Source organism: Emydura macquarii, unplaced genomic scaffold (assembly GCF_026122565.2).
Source record: "Emydura macquarii macquarii isolate MOO-44397 ecotype Brisbane River unplaced genomic scaffold, CSIRO-AGI_Emac_v2 contig_1390, whole genome shotgun sequence".
Lineage (NCBI taxonomy): Eukaryota > Metazoa > Chordata > Testudines > Chelidae > Emydura > Emydura macquarii.
In genome coordinates, this window is record NW_027131527.1 from 15,225,433 (window position 1) to 15,246,190 (window position 20,758).

A 20,758-nucleotide genomic window follows, 5' to 3' on the forward strand; every position below is an offset into this window, starting at 1 on the left:
TACTGTTATTTATGCAAACAAATGGACTACTCACATCACTTTATTCCATCCAACAACAGCACCTTTTCATATCTTAAACTATTTTAAAAGTAATGTCTTGAACAGTTTTACCAATGGAAGTGCAGCCTCCAACATAAGGAGTATTCCAGTGGTTCTCAGCCATAGGTATGCATACCCCTGGGGATATGCAGAGGTGTGCCAGGGGGTACATCAACTCATCTAGATATTTGCCTCATTTTGCAACAGACTACATAAAAAGCATTAGCGAAATCCGTACAAACTGAAATTTCATATAACTTGTTTATATTGTTCTATATACTATACAATGAAATGTGAGTACAATATTTATATTCCAATTGATTTATTTTATAATTATATGATAAAAATGAGCAAGTAATTAAATTTTTTTCAGTAATAGTGTGCTGTGACACTTCTGTATTTTTATGTCTGATTTTTGTAAGCAAGTAATTTTTAACTGAGGTGAAACTTGCGTGGTACGCAAGACAAATCAGACTTCTGAAAGGGGTACAGTAGTCTGGAAAGGTTGAGAGCCACTGCAGTATTCTGTTAGCTCTCTGAGTGCATGCTCATGTATCTCATGGACAGGTTGGACAGTGGTGTGGAGGGAGAGGGGACATTTCTATCACCAAACTTCAATTTAGAAACTTCTTACCGCTAGACCTATAGTTTCCCTCTTACCTTCCCATCTCATTTTCAAAAAAGTGATTTGTAATGAAAATTACATGGAGCAGGAGCACACTGGTCCTTGCTGCAGCATTCATTACTGTAATTATGTGAATGTAACGGCTTAAAGAACCTCATTTTTAGAAGTTACATAAGTATTTGGAAGTTTGGTGTTTGAGAATGGCAAAGAATAGCTTCACATACTAACACCTCAGAATGAGAACCCTTTTAACAAAAAAGATAAATCCAAATACCATGGACCAGTTTAAAAAAGACCTTGAAAATAGAAATATAAACATATGTCAATTAACTTGTTTTCCCTCTCCCTGCCTATCAATCCAAACAGCTAAAAAGGTATTGGTAATTTCCCACTATGAAAATTAGGCCTTTTTGTAAAGCCATACTTGGTAGTAGCACCAGCATCCAAGCATGAGAGGCTACCCAGGAAGACATTCCATTTAAATGAGTACAAGAAAAATTACTTCCTTGCTATGGTCCTCACAAAATTAGATCATTCCAGGAAGAGAAGAAAGGGTCTACTGGTGTTCAAATATTTTTCTTTAAATATATTTTTAAACCCTACCATCTAAATGGATTTGATCAGCTGAAATCCTGTAACCCTGTGTTTAACAAGCAAATGGATTTGCTTTGTAGAGATGTTCCCTCATGAATTTGTGTAGACAGCTTGTCCCCTCTCTCCAAAAAGGTTTTATTAATCACCCAAAGTACAATTGATCAGCTAAGCTGCGGTATAGCCACTGTAAGTCCTGGGTTTGGTTACCCTAGGGCTGAAGGCATGGCAGGAGTGTACTAAAAACACCAATTCAGAGACTCTGCTAGTGACACAACTGGAGGCCTCTAATCAATTTGCAAAGAGGAGGACAGTGTTTAATTAAAGTTCATAGAGCAAAGTGCACTCAAATACTGTGCTTAGATCACAAAATTATTACTGTAGGGTTACCGAATGATGACACATACAATTAGATATATTTCTAGAAAGTCTTTGGTAGGAAACTCAGAAAGGTGGATCCCTCTTAGTTGGAGATTTCAGAGCTGTCTGTTGCTTCTTACATAGAAGTCAGAAGTAAACATCTTTTACAGCAGCATGACAGTGTCTGTACTATTGCAGAACATGATAGCATGTTAAAATATCCAACTGACAGTGAAGTATCACTGTCTCCTGAAAGTCCTTGTTGTTCCATACAAGCTACTGAAGGATTTTTTTTTTCTATAAATGATTTGGCAACCCAGTCAGTCCTTGCTAAGTCAGGAATATAAACTGGGAGAATTTGCATGGCATGGCAGAGTACTAGTTACTAGGAAGGCATTAGAGCTCCTGAACACTTTCTTAGTCCAGAAATTGGATAAGAAATGGTGTCAGCTTCGCAGCATAACTGTTTTGTTCCTAATACCTAATGAATCCATCTGTGATTTGTCTTACAGATGGCACGCGAGTAGCCTCTTCAACCGGCATAGACCTCCTCCTCCTGGATGACTTCAAACTGGTCATCAATGACTTAACATATCACGTTCGACCACCAAAGAGAGGTGAAACCAATTTGTTGCATCTGAAAAATATTTTCAAAAACTTTTAGTAGCAAATTCTGTATTTAGTTAGTTATTTAAGACCATGCTTCAATTTCACAGATAACAGAACCTAGTTAACATTTAAAAAAGGGTTTGTTATGAAGGACATTTGTATAAAAACAGATTATTTCGAAAATGAATCTTCCTATTGTCTAATCATCCCCTTTGTTTGTTTGTTTGTATATAGCATTCAGTGTTTTATAAACAAACATCCATCCTGTTCTCAAGCACACACTCCTACTAACGGAGGAGTAAATGAAGAAAACTGGGGGAATTGGTTTAGCTTTTTTTTTTTTTTTTTACTTTTAATATGGGGAGTTAAGGTCTTTTGTTTAGACCCAAAATGTGACCTCTATTAAAACTACTGTAATCTGGTTTGGAGGAACCCTCCACATATAAATCCTTTCCACCATTCTGAGGCACTTAAGCAATGGGGGATTTGTTTTCTGAATGTGGCACCTACAAAGTGCCCAATTACCACACACATGTGGCCAATAGAGGTAGCAAAATCTGACCAGCAAACTCTGTTACCAAAACTGTGTTGACAGCAGGATGATGCTAGTCCATAAAGAAATAAAGTAAGCAGAATGCATAAGGGATTGTGAACAGGGGCAGCGCCAGTGGGGGCGGGAGGCTGAGGATGAGCTAGACAGAAAATTGGGAGGGCTGCACTATACATCTTGTGGGCACAAATACAGGAGCACTGAGGCTTCCCTGCCCCCACGCAGGACCTGGGAGGAGTGTGAGGGAACTGGCCCCTCGCTGCCTCTTAGCAGGAAGGGCTCCAGAGCCAACCAGGGCTCCAGAGCTGTGGCTCAAGGTTCAGCTCTTCACACTGCCCGCCGCACCGCAGCACAACTCAGCTCAGCACCTGTTAGTGATACCCCTACCCTAACCAAGCCTCACCTTCCCCCATCAGTGATCCCCCTCCCCTATGCACACTCCCTCTATATGTGATCCCCCCCTTCCCTATGCATGCTCCTCCTGTTTGTCCCCATGCCTTCCCCATACTCAATATGCCAGCCTTACTTCGCCACCACTGCTGGCAGTGGCGCTGCCTTCAGAGCTGGGTGGCAGGAAAGTGGCGGCTGCTGACTAGGTGCCCAGCTTTGAAGGCAGTGTCATCACCAGCAGCAATGCAGAATTGCAAAAGTAAGGGTGGCAATGCTGTACCATGCCACCGTTACTTCTGCATAATGTTTGACCTTTGCACTGGGAGGGATGGCTACTGGACAGCTATGGCAAATTTTGGGGTGGCTATAGCCCCCGAAAGTCAATCCAGTGCTGCCCCTGGTTGCAAATTCCTAAATGAGGAGAGGAGGGAAATCAGTGTTTTTCAAGATGAGATAGTCAATAGCTGAAAATATTTTCAATCTCAGTAAGTAGAATTGGCATTGGCGTTAGCCACCTGTGCCTTGAATAGGGCTAACCTGAGGATTTGAGAGGGCCAGCAAGAAGATTTTTGGAGCTCCCCCAAAAGCAACAAGAAATTTATATATAGAGAGGAAGGGGAAAGAAATTACCATCTTCAAGTCTCCTTGTCCTCCTCTCTTCTCCAGAATTGTGTTGTGGGTTTTGTGCAGCCACAGGAGCTTGTGTTGATCTGTGCTCAGCAGTCAACACTTTTAAAAGATATATATATTTTTGCAAGGATCAGTTGTCAAATACACTACAGACTTGAGGGCTGCTAGGCCCTTAGACGTGGAGGCATTTGTGTATATCGTGGTCAATTATATATATCTTGTTACATAACATTAATTAGTCCCAATGCAACTAGAACTCATGGTCCTTTAGGTTATTGTGTGGCTGTTGCTTTTGTCCAAGAACTACTCTGGCTACTTGGCAAAGGAGCCAGATCATATGTAGAGAGATGGTGATAGGGCTATCACAAATTCTCTGTCCGCTACCATGAGTATAATCTAGACAACACTGACAATTACACCAGGGAATTTAATCTGGGATCCTCCCGAAAATCAAGTAATTTGACTGTTTTATGGGTTCCAAAACCAAGTTAGGTGGCTATAGTAAGGACAATGAATAATCTGATCTTTAGGAAATGTCAGTGACAGGGAAAGGAGTAGATGAAAACTCAGATTAGCCATAACATTTCCAGATTCCAAAAGTTGGTGGTCTGGTCAGGATAGCATGTACAGCCACGCTCTTTGGGACACAATGGATTGCTACCTTAAGAGCAAATTATACTGAGAAAGTACTGATGTACTTCTTAATCTCCTCTGTATAGTTCCCAAAAGCTCTAGCTGCATCATTGAAGAACCTGCTATAGAAAACAAGGTGATGAAACAGGTGTCTCGAGATAAGTGTCAATAAAACTTGTCATCATTAGGTTGTTAGCCTTCAAGTCCATGAATCATCCTGTAGCATAGCTCTGTAAAACAAAGCTCCAAATATTTCAATTCATATGTCAAAGTTGTCTCTAAAGAGGAGGAGTTCATCTGTTCACCTCCTTAATGAGCCAGAGGGGTCATTGCAGAAAAATGGAAAAAGCTTCATTTCTCTACTCTGATACTGTACTGAATCTCCCTCCCCACATTCCCGTACCCCTATTGGTCCAAGGAATGAGACAGAATTTGAACAAAGTCTCTCCTAACCATAAACCAGAGAGACTGAACTCTCTTCTCAACCAGTCTTAAGGTACTATACAAAGTTGATCTGCCCATTAACTTCTCATTTTTCCCTTTGTTAAATCAAATATACCATTATGTACTTTTCTACATTGGGAGGAAAAGTTATTTGTCCCAGGGTAGAACAGTTCATGCATCTTTAATGCATGATGACTAGACATATCATTTGAGCTGCTAAATTTACACAGTTTTAATGTTTGTGCTACCGCACAGCTGTAGCACTGGTTCAGGTGGAGTCTGAGATCAGCTATGCAAATTGAAATTTCCACTTCTGGCTCATTCTCCTAAGAGAGTGCTTTGATTACCTGATGGCTATAAAGTTAATATGCACCAACAGCCCCCACCATTAAGTTTCATCTAACTTTTCAGATGTATTTTCATTTTACAAATAATCTTTCAATATATTTTAGAAAATAAATGCCAAGAAACCATCAACTTGTGTTAAAAGGATATTTTCAGCCAAGCATTCAAGAAGAAGCTCTTTACATTCAAGAAAGATCTAAATATAAGATGAGAAAACTACAGCTTGTAGACTCAAGTGTGACTTAATATTGGCTGTCTCTTACACTGGAGCTGCTGCTGTTAAAGCTACGAATATTTTTAAGTTTTTACTGAATGGATGTTTTTCAAACTTAGCTTGGTTTCCAAATCTCAGTGAAATCTACAAAAACAAGCTAAGCCTGAAGATTGTATACTGCAATTTACTGTATACAAGTTTATATAAGTTCTAACTCGTATTGACAAATTAATACTGGGAGAACATATTTTAAAGCATAATGCAAGTAAACAAAATTAAAATTAAGCTTCCAGTCTTTTAACATTGCTTTTCATGGCTTTCTAGTGCTGGATTTCTCAACCTTAATGTTGAAAGTGAGTGTCAAATTTTAGGTGCCCCTGGTGTGAAGCGTAGCTTTTTCTGAGAAAGTTTCATAACTGTTTTTAAAACTTGGAGAGCTGCAGCACTCAGACTGTTCCATACAATTTCTGTGCAAGCAGAATAGATCCTAATGCAAATCCCTTAATCCCATAGCTGTTTTGAAGAGTACATGATAACCAGTGTGGATAAAGGCACATAAAGCAGTCTCCTTCTTCTTTAGACCTCTTAAGTCATGAAGATGCAACCACGCTGAATGATGTGAAGACATTGGTTCAGCAGCTGTACACCACTCTGTGCATTGAGGAACACCAACTGAATAAGGAGAAGGAGTTGATTGGGCGGCTAGAGGACCTCAAGGAGCAGTTAGCACCCCTGGAAAAGGTGAAAAGTGAAATCCCCCATGGAAATCTACTTAGTTTCTGAGCCATTGAGCCCATTTATTTTCATGGTTATATTGAAATCTATCTTAAATGGTGGCACTAATTGTACATTAAGCTTTAAAAAAACATTGAAACATAAGGACTGAGTGGCTTACTCAATGGATGGAAAGCCATGTGTATGTGTATGGTCTTCAGAGAAATAAATAGGATTAGCTGCATAGAGTTGAAAATAAAATTAACAAATTATTTCTAAAAGTATTTGACAGGACCTTTTAAAAGATGGTCACTTCCCAAATTGGCCCCAGACCAAAAACCCACACACTCTTGCAAAAAGTGTTGCCACATTATTTAATTTGATAAGGGAAAGGAAGAAAGCACAAATACAGCAAACAAGACAGGCTAATAAATATTTTGAGCCATATTGGTTTCAAAGCAATATTTTGATACAGTAAAAGTAGGATATATCATAAGTGGTTGAAACATAATCTCCAGAGCAGCCATTGTAGTAAAACAAAACAATTAAAACAAGGCATATTAAAGAAGAAAAGACTGAAAATAATGCATCAAAGCACATACCAACAGCATAGTGATGACAATCATTCACATACATAGCAGTCTACATTTCTGACAAATATAAACCGTGCATTGGATATTTGTCACAGTGAATATGCAAGATGTTGACCCAAAAGGGGCTAGTTTTTTGCTTCATGAGTTTTCTCTGCATAAACTATAATTCTCAAATCAAGCATCCATAAACACTAACCACTTTCTTAGAAAGTAGACCTTCATTTTTACCTGATCTCAGGATGATTGTCTCAAGCCCATATGGTATTAAGAATACAAAACTGGTTGTTTGTATCCAGCAGGTCAGGATGGAAATCAGCAGAAAAGCAGAGAAGAGGACCACCTGGGTTCTGTGGGGTGGATTGGCCTACATGGCCACTCAGTTTGGGATTCTGGCCCGGCTTACCTGGTGGGAGTACTCTTGGGACATTATGGAGCCAGTCACCTACTTTATCACCTATGGTAGTGCCATGGCAATGTATGCTTACTTCGTAATGACACGTCAGGTAAGACTTGCACTCTGAGTTGTCATGGTCTTAAAGACAGACTTACCTTATGCGAAGCTTTGAAAAGCATGCCCTTTAGGTACCATCCTGCCCCCTTTCACAATTCCTTTATTTCTCTCCCCCAGCACAATCCAAACTTTCCCCATTCATTGCTGTTGGTATTAACATGAAAATAACTCATCTGTTACTGGATCTGCACTAGCTACTCATAACTATGGTGGTATCTTGCTGGTTGAGGAAATGTACTATTAGTCTGCCAAGATAGAACAGAACTATCATTCTCTGTGCATGTGATTGGCTTTTAATTACTTGGGATTATATCAGACTGGAACCTTATTCCTGCAGATCAGTGAGGGTCCTTACCTTATAGAGTACAGCAGGAAAGCTAAAAGAGTGTGTTGGATTAATTATTTTCCTGGTTTTATTGCCAAATGGTTTCTAATTTGGGAAGCAAGGTAATTTCTCATGTCTATGATCTCCCATGTATTTCTAGGAGTGATAGGAGCAGCACTTTGAGGAGATGTAAGAGAAGTACATTAATAGCTGTAGTGCCCATCCCTCTCCATCTGACCACGTTTCTTGCCACTGCTGCCTCTGTGACCCCTTTCTCAGTACCCCAACACTGTAACAAAACCCATTCATATTCATCTGTTTGAAGATCTGCAGTTCTTTTTCAAATACTTATCTATATGTATTCTTCTGCTAGTGTACCCCATGTGTTCTATGAGAGTCTTTTGGCCACCAATGTCCATTAGGGCCACACATACACTTTGAGTGTTCTTGTGCTCTTGTACAGAGGGTACCAAGGGGCAGTGGACTCAACTGCCACTTGGTTCCTTCTCACCACCCAGGGCTGCAAGATAGAGCTTCTCAATGTACACATCTTTACTGCTCAGCTTCTTGCTTATCTGTAATAAATACATATTAGAGATAATTAGATATAGATAGTTTGGGTAGGTGCCAATTGGCAGATTTTTGATAGTTTTTATAAATTTCTTCTTAAGTTTTATTTTTTCTGATCAGAAGTTTGCTAGTACTGGGATTTAGTCATGTCCCCACCCTAAGTCTCTTGACTTTAAATCTTGTGCCGTTCCAATAAATGATGAGTAGACAAGATGCTTTTTTTTGTTTAGGGGAAGTACACATCCCTGACACATGGGTGGTGTGCAAAGTCCTTTTCTGAAAGGACCTTAAAAGCTAGGGAAGCACATTTGAAAATGTTCATTGGACTGCTCCATGCATCCAGCATTCAGTTCAGGCAGTGCAGGCCTCTTCGACAAGTTTCACCTCAGTCCATAACTGCCCTGTGATTTCCAGATCTACTAGCTCCATGCTTCATCTTTGAAGACCATGCCTTCTTTGGACTCAGCTAGAACTGTTAAATCCTAGTTCTCAGACAAAAAGGAAAAGCAGGGGCACATCCCCAATAGAAATTCCCAGTGAGAAGAGGTCTGTCACTTCCCCATTCCCATTCAAAGGAGGCTGTATGGCCTGATCTGGGTACCACAGGAGCTCTGAGGAGGCATGGTACCAGTGCTCTGGTATTGCCTCAAGAATTGAAATCAGCTGCCTTCAGTGTCAAGGCCCAGGATATTTGGGATTATCTCAGGCTCAAGGGCTTCAGCACCAGTCATGGTACCAGCCTCATTGGAACAGATGTCTTTGGTGCTACTCACTTCTGCATCAGGTGCGCCAATACCAGGCATAATAGTACCTTCAATCCTAATGTTACCTTCTCCCACACCGAAGTTTGCAGCACCGTTCCCTTGACAAACAAGGAATCATGCAGTACTGAAGGATCTTCAACTCTCAAAGGAGCTAGAATCTCCTCTACCATCTACATGACTAAGCATCCCTATCATGGCACCAATTATATCTCATTGGCACAGGGTACCTCTCTGGAGCTGATATCTTCTAGGATCATTATCCTACCTAACACTTCAACTTCAGCAGCCTCCTCTCTTAGACCTAAAAAGTTCATTTTCATGCTTTGACTCGCAACACAATGGGGAGGGCTTCCCTACTTATTCTCCAAGGGCTCCTTCTTCTGAATATTATGAATCCAAGAGGTCTTAGTTTCAGGGTGTGGTTAAGAGTAGGCATATGTCAGGATACCCTTCTCTGTGGCCCAGTTCCTTTCCCATAAGATTCCTATCTGGCCCTATTGGAACCCCTGAGATCTTCACTGTCCAACTCATCACAGCTCCGCACCACCTCCAAGGACAAGATCTTCCTCCATGCCAGGAGCCTAGGGTATTTCAGAGCTTGCAGTACATGAACCTGTGGCCCATGACTAATTATCCGAAGAGGAACATCTTCAATCTGAGGATCAGGGAGTGCTGGTGGGTGATGAGGCAATGATCCTAGCTGCGCAGTCTCACCCAGAAAGCTACAAGGACTTTCGAGACCTGCTCAAAGAACAGCCAATTCTCTTGCGGTATCAGTTGAAGAGATACAAGAATCCTCTCAAACTTTTGGATATTCATTCCTCTATGCCTGACCGTGTGGCACTTCCCATTAGTGAAGCTCTCACTGACTCTACTGAATATAAGGCAGACTTGGAAAGATCCATTTGTTATATTCCAAGTTTTATTGCCCTCCGTCTAAAGATCAACAAAGAAAAGGTGCCTGTTAACAACTACACAGAATAGAATTCATAAGAGCAGTGCTAGTCTGACAGCAAGAGCTCTCATCTGCCCCATGACAGGTTTGACGCCATGTCCAGCCTCAGTCGTCTTCAAGAGCATCTTCATACCACTGTAAGGACTTGCCTAAGTCTACTACCACATGACCTCCTACACGTTTGTGTCTCAGCATGCCAGACAACATCTTGATTGCATGCAGGGCTGGTGGAAGTCATATACGTGCCAAGCAAACATCACATAGAGATGTCTTTAGTAGTTCCTGAGGATATTCTTACACCATTAAAGTGGTAGAAAGACCCAAACTTGCTGTTCAGGGGAGTACCCTTTCCCCATCACTCCCAACTAAGACCTTAGTGACAGATGAGGTGAGGAGTGTACCTGGACCATTAGGCACAAGGTCTAGGGGACTCAGAGACTCAACTACAAGTGCACATATAATATAAAAATGTTGGCTCAGCACAGTTCACAAACCTGTGCTACATTTCTACTCATTGAGTTAAAATCTGACTGAGTTATGATAGACACCACATCAGCCATGTTTTATATGAAACGGAGAGGGAGTGGCATCCTCATCCCCACTGTGCTAGGAAGCAGTTTGAGCATGAACTGAGGCACTAGTACCAGGTATCTCTCCCTGATCCTCAGAATGCTCTTTCAGAAAGTCCTCAGACCACAAGTGGATGATCAAAGATTCAGTTACACATCATGTTTTCAAGGAAAGGGGCCTGTTTGCGACAGACAAGAACAAGTATCTCTCCTTCTATTCCAGTGGGGATTTAAGTCTAGGATCCTATTGGATGCATTTCAGATTCTGTGGTCCTTAGAACTGATATATGTTTACTCTCTAGTCCCTCTGATTCCCATGCTGTTTTTTGGCAGAGTTTTACTGCAATATTTATAATTAGACTCAAAGTACCCACTGACTTCACATCAGGACACTGCTTGTGAGACACCAAAAGTGGAATACATATGGGCAAGCACTTGAAGAGAAAAGTGACTTCTCTTTCAGAGGTGTTGTCATATGTATTCCACAACACACCCTTCTTCCCTGCTACTGTGGACTCCTTAACATCTGGATTCTGCAGTGGTGAAGGAACTGAGTGGCAGTTGCACCCACTTCACACTATGCCCTTGGTACAGGAGCCCAAGGACACGTAAGGCGCAGAAGCAGCCCCAACAGACACTACTGACCAAAAGACTCCAATTTCCAGCACCTGGGGCACATGCACACCAAGAGTGGATATAGCTGGACAATACATCACTCCAGTTTCTGTAAGATATAGTAACGTTTCTGGTGACCTTCTCCTCCAAACAGGATAGGAAATTAGGCATTGAAGCTGCAGCGTATGACCTCGCATATTTTAGTATTCTCTCTTACTTTCCCATCCTTATGAGGAACCCCTGTCCCTTGAGAGCTGGCAGCCTAGCACTGAGAAGAGTTTTGGTGTTAGTAACATAGTGAATCACCCTCAGATAATTCACTGTGTGTGAAAATGAAATTTTTGATATTCTGCTGAAAGCGGTCTAAGCATCTATATTGAGGTATCCAAAATATTATGTAATCTCTTCCTCCAAGAGACTCAGAATTACCTTGTATCTGGAGCACTGTTGGTGGCAGATGGACATGTACTGCCTTCATATGTAAGTACATGTTGCTATGGCACCTGCAATGCTGTTTAAATCTCCCCGGTGATTGAGAAAATCAGATGCTAACATTTAACATAAACTTTGCTGTATGCCTTCCAAACTTTTGTAAGCTCTGTGTGCAAAGGGAAGAAACCAGCAGTTGAGTTTGTAGAGTTTAACCTGGGTTTTGTATATAAAAGTTGTCTTATCTGAAATGTATGTGAACATCATCCTTTTTTTTAGCGCTGCCAGTCCAGGTCTGCTCCTGTAGGTGCCCTGTTTACTTGCACATGCTGTATTAAATACTGGAGTCAAAAGAGTGTTTCACCTTCATCTTCCATCCAAAAAGGCTAATGGACCAGTAACCAAGATGAGCAAATTCTCTCATGAGCTGAGGTTTCATAACTGCCATTGCTTTAATTAGCCATTGCATATCTGTGCTGCTAAGAAAAGGACTGCAAATACAATATTGCAAGGGCTTATTCCCAGTATTTTTAAAGGAGGCAAACCAATAATACTTAGCGATAAATGAAGTACTGTACACAGACAGCTGGATTCAAATTTATGATCCTAACCAAAAGAAATGAGTTAGGTGATCTCAACCTTGTATGTGTGCACATACCAGCATCCCAAAAGAACCCCACAGTTTGATGCTTTGGCACAGTTAACTCTTCCTGCTCAAAAGAAGCCCACATTTAAGGCATGAGGGGGTCTACTACAGGCCAGGATTGAGGTTCAGGGACAGGTAAATGTTGGAGAAGTGCAGAGTGGCTGTTTGCATTTAGCAAGCAACCTCCCACTTTAATCACCAATAACAATTTAGTCCCTCCATCCCCATAAAGCACATCTAATATATGCTGAGCTAGTGGCACCTGTGTTTGAAAGTCTTATTCTTATTTCTGCTTCTTCCTCCCCCTCCCCCCTTTCTTTCTCTCTGCAGGAGTATATTTACCCAGATGCCAGAGACAGACAGTACTTATTATTTTTCCATAAAGGAGCCAGAAAGACACGTTTTGATCTAGAGAAATACAATCAACTCAAGGATGCAATTGCTCAGGTAATGCAAAGTTTTGCAGGAGTAAAAACCGAAGAACTCAACCCTCTGCTAGAGCTTTTTAACTATTACTGATGGATGCATTTCAAACAAAAGAAGAATGATAGTGTATCTCTTAATTTGAGTTTCCAGTCTACTTTCTCATCATTGCCATAAAGAAACCATTAGTTAGATTTAGTGTTTTGGTATGCACTATGCGTTAGCAAAGAAGGTGGAACTGCTGTTAAAAGATGGAGCATAAAAAGGTGCCATGTATTTGTAAGGACTTCTGAGAATCTGTTGACAAACCTTGCATCTTTTTAGAGGCTTTGCCTCTAGATTTCTTGCTTTCTCTGCTTCTGTCCACTACCACATCAGATGATATACTAAGGGCTGAAGACTTTTCACCTATCCAGTTCATGTCTCTCTGGGTGTGTCTTAATCAAGAGCCCCCTATAGTATGCACTAGTTGTTTTCTGATGATCTGGGAGGGGGCCACTTTTATAAGGCAGTAGGAGGATTACGATGACTTTCAGTGTCTGGCCTGATGATTATAGGCTCTTGCTTTCCCTGTCAATCTTATATAATTCCTGAGTGCTACAGGGTGACTGTACCACTCGGTGAACCTGGGCAGTTTAGCCCTGTGGCTGTACCAGATTGTCTCCTATCCAGGACAACTTGAAAAAATAGATGGTTTTTATTGCTGCTACTACTAATTTATATAACACCATTGGTGTACAGGGTGGACTTATGTACAGAACAATAGGGCACACCACCTGTCCCAAGGAGGTAACAGGTGGTTATAGGAGAACTCAACAAAAATGACAGCCCCTGGTCAGAAGGGATTATGGCATTTGAGTGTCATTTTGCGAAAGACCGCATCATGATAGCTCCTTGACTTCTTTGTTGTTGTTTTGTTTTGTTCTTTAGACACTAGTTGGTCACAATGGATTTTGGCTTCTGTTAAGTTAATTTTGTAATGGTTGAGTACCAAAACAGATGAGTAGAGTGTCAGGTGCAGAAAGCCTTCAGTAAATGGAAGAATTCACGATAATGTAAAGGGAAAGGGACTGGAGAAGGTGTTTAAGGAGCCTGTTCTTTAAACTTTATCTTTACTTTTAGGCAGAATTGGATCTTAAGAGGCTTCGAGACCCATTGCAGGTTCACCTGCCCGTCCAGCAAATCGATGATAAAGACTGATCAGCAAAGAATCTCTCAATCCCAGCAAAATGAAAACTTGTTCGTAGCTCTTGCCTTTTTAATTAAAGCATTGCAGGTGGAAGCTGGGAGGTAGTGTCGGGGGTGGAGGATTTTTACCTTTAATTTAAAACAAAAAAGGACCATGGGGGGGAAGTCTCTTAAATCTGAAGATCGGGCATTGTGGAATGTTAGTCTCAAAAAGGGCTTAGCAAATGTTGTCACATGCAAGCAATTGTATCTGGATAAAAATGGTGTACAAATACAAGATTGGGGGTTTTCATAATGAGAATGTAATGCGGGGGGGGGCTGTCTTCTTCCAGCTTTGCAGGGTCTGCCTCTCAATAACGCACCAGCAGCCTGCTCAGCTCTTTTCAATTTTCCTTTTTTGATTTTTGACATACCAATAACAAATCGCACCAAAAAAACCTAAGCCATCTGGAGCTATGGCTGGTGATCAGACAATGAGCTCCACTACCATTAACACACAATCCTGGTCAGACCTAGTGTCTTTTTTTGTAAAGTTACTGCAAGACTGCTTTCTACCGAAAATCATGAGCTTCCCCTGCCCAACCCCATTCCCTTCACTGACTTCTTCCATTACTTCTTTGTTACACTGATGAGTTTTATCCAAATCAGAAATGAAACAAATATCGTTCTAAATGTCGATAAGGGACACTTTGGATTATTCCTTAACACCATCTTAAACTTTGAAGTGTCCCAGTGCCCTAGAGCTACTTCTAGAAATAATGGCAACACTGCATGAGAGTTTTTATATTCAGTCGTAAGGGAGGAAGGTTCCCCTCTTTCCCACCCCAAATCTGGTAGCCACCTGGATAACCAAACTTTGAAGGTTTCAAGAATTAGGACGTTGGCTCAGATCATTACTCTTACTCAATCAAGCAGTTTCAGAATGGGAATAATTACATTTGATGACGTTCGCCTATTTGTGTAATAGGATAAATGGTCACATTTGTCATACGCAGCTACATTGGAGGCTTTGTCAAAGGCCAAGGCTCCTACAGCAAAAGATACAGAATTCCACCTCAATTTGCTAGTCCTCTCCCTTATTTAGCTAGCTTTCAATGAACTCTCTGATGCCCAAGGATCAGGATTTCTTAGGGGTGGCCTAATTACATCCCCCATTCTTATTTAAAAAAGGTATTGGGAATGGAAAACCAACACATTGCTCTCCACCTTGCCTGAATGCAGATTTCTAAGCAGCTGATTCCTAAGCAGATACAATATGACTGCATTCAGTTTCTCTCTAGCATCCTGTTGATAAATACTGTGGAGACAGGATGGAGGTGGGAATAGGGCTCCCTATGTAATACACAAAAAGATGAGCATTTCTTTTGACAGTTCATTCTTTCTTCTCTCTGTGTATTGGTGAGAGGCTTCAGTTTTTGGAGAACCATGTTTTTAAAAAAGAACAAACAAAAAACAAACCAATATTAACAAGATGCCAGGTGCCTTGCAGATGTGGAAACACAGATGGGATTGTTGCTGCCTCTCCTCACTTGGTGGCATGTGGACTGAATGGATGCATGTTTCTAGTTTTTTCTCCCCACATTTTTCCTGTCTTTTTGTTTTAAGTACATTATGTGGGTTATTTTTTACCTGTTTTATCCTGTTTGCGTGCCAAGTTTTAAAGAGAAAGAAAATGAACACAGTCTTGGAGCTGAAACCTTGGAGTGTGTTTGGGGTGTAGGAGGGGGCATGGAGAAAAATCCTTATTTAAAAAAAGCAAATACTGAACATGTGTAAAATCCTGTATCATTTATTAAATATGTATAAAAGAGCAATGTACTTCTGGAACAATAAATAACTATTCAGTTTTTGAACTCAAGTGTTTTTAAATAACTTTATTTTCCCCAGTTCAGGAGGGAGCACCCTTCATATTGGAGATTAAGGTCATTTTGATGAAGGCACCAGCGTTCCTGTTCAGACTCAAATGGAGCTCTCACCACCTTATGTCACACATGAAATCCATCAACTGCTTCTGTAAAAACTTGTGCTAATATTACCACCTTTGTTTTGAATAGTATATGTCACTGTAGAGGTTGAGGAAATCAGTACATCTTGGCAATCTGCAACTCCAGGATAATATATCCACGGTGCAGCTCATCTGGAATGCAACAGCCTGCATCCTTAGACCTCCAGCTATCCCAGCATATTTTAATTTTAAAGGCTGTACACTGGATTTGGGCAAAGTTTCAAAGATTTAAAGTCTTTTAAGACTTTAGTGACTGTACTGCAGTTTATTTGCCACAAACATCTACTGGCTATTCATGGCTGTTCATTAAGATAATAATCAGCAGGGCGTTTAGTTTGTCCTGGTTACAATCTCAATACATTGGATTCCAGAGGATTTTTTCCTGTTTATTGATTGTGGAATACATTATTGGCTAGTATTCACATGCTCATCCCCTTTTTGGATTTAAAGTTCCAGATTGAAAGTATCTGTTTTTACTTATCTGTAACTGCTGTCAATTTTTAGCAACTTCTTTTCCAGTGCAGTGCATAGATTAGTCCCTTGCCTCTTGTAGACACAACATACTTTACATAAAGAATTGGGCAGAAGTGGCATCCAAAAGTATTCTGGAACTACTTCTGTCTCCTGCTAAAATCCCTAATCGCAAGGCAAAGAAATATTATGAAGAAACTTTTCTCTACATCTCTTATCATTCCAGAGGAGAGTCAGGGGGAGGGAAGAAGTGAGGTGTAGTTACTGATTCCACAATCTTCCACTGGACTGGTTGTCTTTTCTGGTGTTCCTGTAAGTCAGTTTCCTGCAAGTTGTCCTTATCTGATTATCCTTCCTGCCCACTAGGCCCACCAAAATTCATATCTGACTGTCACATAAAGAGGCCCCACCTTTTTACCATGTTACAGTCTGAGAGGTGCTAAAAACTCAAAGCTCTTGGCACTTCTTTTTAGCTACACTTAGATTCTAAAGTTGGGTGCAGATGTTCTGTCACTTTCTCCCTTGTATCTCGTACAGCAGCACCAGCCATCTGGTACTTCACCTAATTTGTCTTGTGTTTAAAAGCCAAACAAGTGGTAATGAAATTTCCAGTTGTTACCAATTTAAGCATTGGCAATATTGCCTGCATCTTAATGCAACACTGCATGCATCAGCTCCAGTGTAATCTGACACCAGCAAGAAGGAAACATGTTGTCTGTGGTTATATGCAAAGTTCATCTGCTCCTTTTGTCTCCCAAGTTCAATTTTCATTTGACGAGACAGTAATCGGCTCTGTGCTTATCACTTCCAATATATGTGACTGTTCTTTGAAAAGTATGTTTTTAGGGAGTGGAGTGTTATACCCCTTCTCTAGACAAGCGAGGGGGTATTCAAGTTCTCCCTTGCCCCATGTGATCCTAACTTGGCATTCTGCCCCGGGCCCAGAGTTGCCAGTTTCCCCTCTGTCTAAATCTTGGGTAATGCTATTTGCCTCTTTGCTACCTATAAGGAGAGGGGAAAGACTAGAGGACGATGTTCTCCATAGACCAGCTGTTGGCCACCATTTTAGAACAAACAGCTGCCTTTGCAGTTTTCACAGACTCCAATGTCTCTTTTATAATATGCCAGAACTGCCCTAGGCTGGTAAGAGATCCTGAAGCTGTTATTAACCCAGGATATCTTGTACCACAACACTATCAAGTAAAGCAGCTAGATTTCCTCTACTAACTGAGGTACTGGATCATCTTATTTAACTCTGTACTTTTGGTTTGTAAGTCATAAATCCTAATCCCCATGCTGTATTTGTGGTTAGTTTGTGTGTGCCATAGCCTTAATGTTAATTTTCCTCTCTAGCAAGCTAGAAACTTAATTTTTTTTAAAAAAAAGCAATGGTGAGCATTTCCCATAAAACAATGTTGCCACTAAATCCTGGAAACTCTAGGCCCAGTTCACCCTAAATAATCGTTCCTGCTCTCACATTGACATTCTTGCTTTAGATCTTTAGGTGTAGAAGGCCAGTCCAGAGCATTCTTTGATGTATAGAAGGATGGCAAATTTTGGTTTCCAGATCTAGAGTATTAGGGGCAGGTACTACTCTATAGCCTTGGCTGCATGATCCAAAGGGCAGGGCACTGAAATAGGAGATGGGTTATAGTCCCAGTTCTGCTGTTGCCTAGCTTTGTGATCTTGGGCAAGTTCAAGTTCTCTGTGCCTTAATTTTCCCATCTGAAAATCAGGGATGACGCTTATCTTACCTCATAAAGTGCTTTGATATTTATGGATAAATGCTGTGTAGGTGCTAATTAGTATAACTGAATTTCCAATATAATATTTGCCATGTGGGGAATGGAATAATCCCCCACCATCCTAAACTCAGAGCTGACTGCACTGCCACCTCAACACTGTTTTTAATCTTAATGTGACCTTTCAATTGAATTTTTCTTCATGGGTGGGGTTTAAATTCCATAATAGTGCCAAATGAAAGACTGTTAGAATTTTGTGAATTCCGTCTCAGTGGTTCTCAAACTCTTTCTTTGGTGACCCCTTTTTACACAGCAAGCCTGAGTGTGCGACCTCCCTTAGAAATTAAAAACACATTTTTATATATAATACTGTTAAATGCTCCTAGGGGGCTGTGGGTTGGGGGGAAGGAGCGAGGAGCAATGCCAGGACTCCCTGCATCCAGGTCACTTTCCCCATCTGGGCTGCATTAGGGGAGGGCAGAGAGCAGCAGCTCCCAATCCTTGCCTTACAGCACAGCAGTATCCGAGCAGTATTGAGCAGTATCTGTGTGTCACCCCTCCCCTCCACCCCCCATGTTCCTTTGCCAGGAGGAAGCAGAGAGCCGGTGGCAGCACTCCAGACTCAGCCCCACAACTGGCCGGGTCAGGGCTCACAACTCCCACATAACCACGTCATGACCCCCAGTTTGAGAGTCAATGGTCGTCAAAGTGGAGCATGAGTGCTCAGTCCTGGGACAGCTTGTTTACAGAAACAAGAGCTATCTAAGCAGAAGTCCTTGACACACACACAATTAATTTTGGTACCATGTCCAGGCTTATCGGGAGCACACATCCTCCAGTTAACTGCGGATGGGGATCTTACAGTAAGTGTCAGGCTTTCAATGGCTTTTCAGCATCAGGAAGTGCTGATTTGTTTCCCCCCCCCCCTTTCTGCCAGCCAGGGGCTTTCAGACTTGCCAGGATCACTTCTGCAGTGAAAAATTTCATTAGCTCAAACAGCCATCTGTGTAGTGTTTTCATCTAACTTTCATGTGTTACAAGGATGGTTCTGATAGTTACCTAAAGGCAGCATTGGTGTGACCCTTCTGTTCCCAGGGCAGCCCCTGAAAATGCAAAGGGCAGGGCAGGCTGTAAAAGGAGAGCAGATTCTCCCAGCACTGGTGGGTGACACTGAAGTCAGACTTCCCAACCAGCCACAAACAGTGCTTCTGATTCCCAACACTGGTTATCAATTAGTCCAAGTAAAATATACAAAGCCCCCTTTACTGCATTTCAGTCTCCAGCCCCCAATCAGCCACTAGGTCCAGTAAAGAGACCAGGTATTTAAACTCTATGCTCTTTACCAAAAAGGTTCCTCCTGACCCCAAAGGGTCAGCCACAGTACCAGATCAATATAAGTTCAGATCTTACCCAAAATTCCACTCTGCCAGCCAATCCTTTAGTAACTAAAATTAAAGGTTTATTATAAAAAGAAACAAACTATAAGAGAAATGTTAAAGGATTAAAGCAATCAGATACATACAAATGATTTGAAAGTCCATATAGAAGAATTGTGGAGTTTGCAGGCTTGTATAGGCTTGTATAGGCTGGTATACATCCAGTACCTAGATGGGTCTCAGTCCTTTGTTTCACAGCTTCAGTTGCAGATGACTTGATCCAGATGTAGCTAGGAGGCTGAACCTGACTGAAAACAAAATGGATCCGAGGCACCTGCCTTTTATGTCCTCTGGCCCTTGCCATGCTGCTTGTGGAATTGCAGAGGAACCAAAATGGAGTCCAGAGTCACATGAGCAAGTCCTGGTGACTCATCAGGTACATTCCTGGCTTCTTCCCCTGGGTCCTTGCACCGGTGAATGTCTTAATGGGCCATTAAGCAGGCCATCCCTGCAGCCATCCTGTCTGGGGCATTACCCAGACACAGCACAATTTGAAATACAGATATATCAACCATATCCATAACTTCCATTACACATATAACACATGAACTTAAACATTATCTTACTTAGCACATTATAGCCTTTCTAACAGTACCTGACATGGCATATCTCACATGAATTATTATGATTTTGACTGGTACTGGACAGGATATACCTCACCACTCAGCAGCACTCCCTCTGCACTGTAATAGGACTGATAGGCTCTGAATAGATACTATCTGATGGAAATTCCTTTGCAGCTCATCACTACTGAATGGATGCCTAAGCGAGCTCCAAACCCCCATGTCAATAAGGGTATTTGTGTGCCTTTCATCTTCCTTTCCTCCTCAGAATTTCAGCCTGCATATACCAATAGCTCCACACTAGCCAAGCCTAAGCCTAAGTCCTCCCGGATGGTGGCGGGGGTGTCATAATTCTAGCTCATCCATGATTATTTTTGGACCAAAGATCAGGCTGCAGGGGAGAGGAAGAGGGTAGCAGGTACGGGCATGCTGACAGAAGAGCTCTGTGCAGGTGGTGGTACATATACAACTTGTATGTACTCCTCATCTTCACTGCATAGTCAAATTCAAAGGTAAATTTGGATCAAATGCAGCACAGTGCATCTATAAAGATTTAAACCGAATCCCTGGAATAGAGAGAAGTAAGGGGTTTGGTACAGTTTTGTCATCCAAAGTGCTGGAAACTCCACTGTCTTAGGTTCCCTGGCAGCTCATGATGGGGCTATGTCTATATAACCTTTTAGTTTTGGAAGCTGAATGAATGTGAGTGAGATGCCATTGTTTTCTTTATGCTACTAGTCACCAGTCACTCACATACAACCACAATGCTACTATCAAAACTAATATGTCTGCTACAAAAATAAGAGCTG

General features: G+C 41.4%; 1 protein-coding gene across 2 annotated transcripts in view; it reads left to right on the forward strand.

The window, feature by feature from the left end:
- Window positions 1-15,585, forward strand: part of MCU (mitochondrial calcium uniporter) — a 125,208-nt gene extending 109,623 nt beyond the window's left edge. Inside the window, exons 4-8 of one of the 2 annotated variants that reach the window (XM_067552730.1) lie at window positions 2,128-2,232; window positions 6,011-6,171; window positions 7,034-7,240; window positions 12,452-12,568; window positions 13,667-15,585. In XM_067552730.1, coding sequence (XP_067408831.1) covers window positions 2,128-2,232; window positions 6,011-6,171; window positions 7,034-7,240; window positions 12,452-12,568; window positions 13,667-13,744 — 668 coding nt within the window. In that variant the 3' untranslated portion in view covers window positions 13,745-15,585. The remainder of the gene's footprint in view (window positions 1-2,127; window positions 2,233-6,010; window positions 6,172-7,033; window positions 7,241-12,451; window positions 12,569-13,666) is intronic. The other variant, XM_067552731.1, reaches the window with a different exon arrangement.
- The last annotated feature ends 5,173 nt before the right edge of the window (window positions 15,586-20,758 follow it).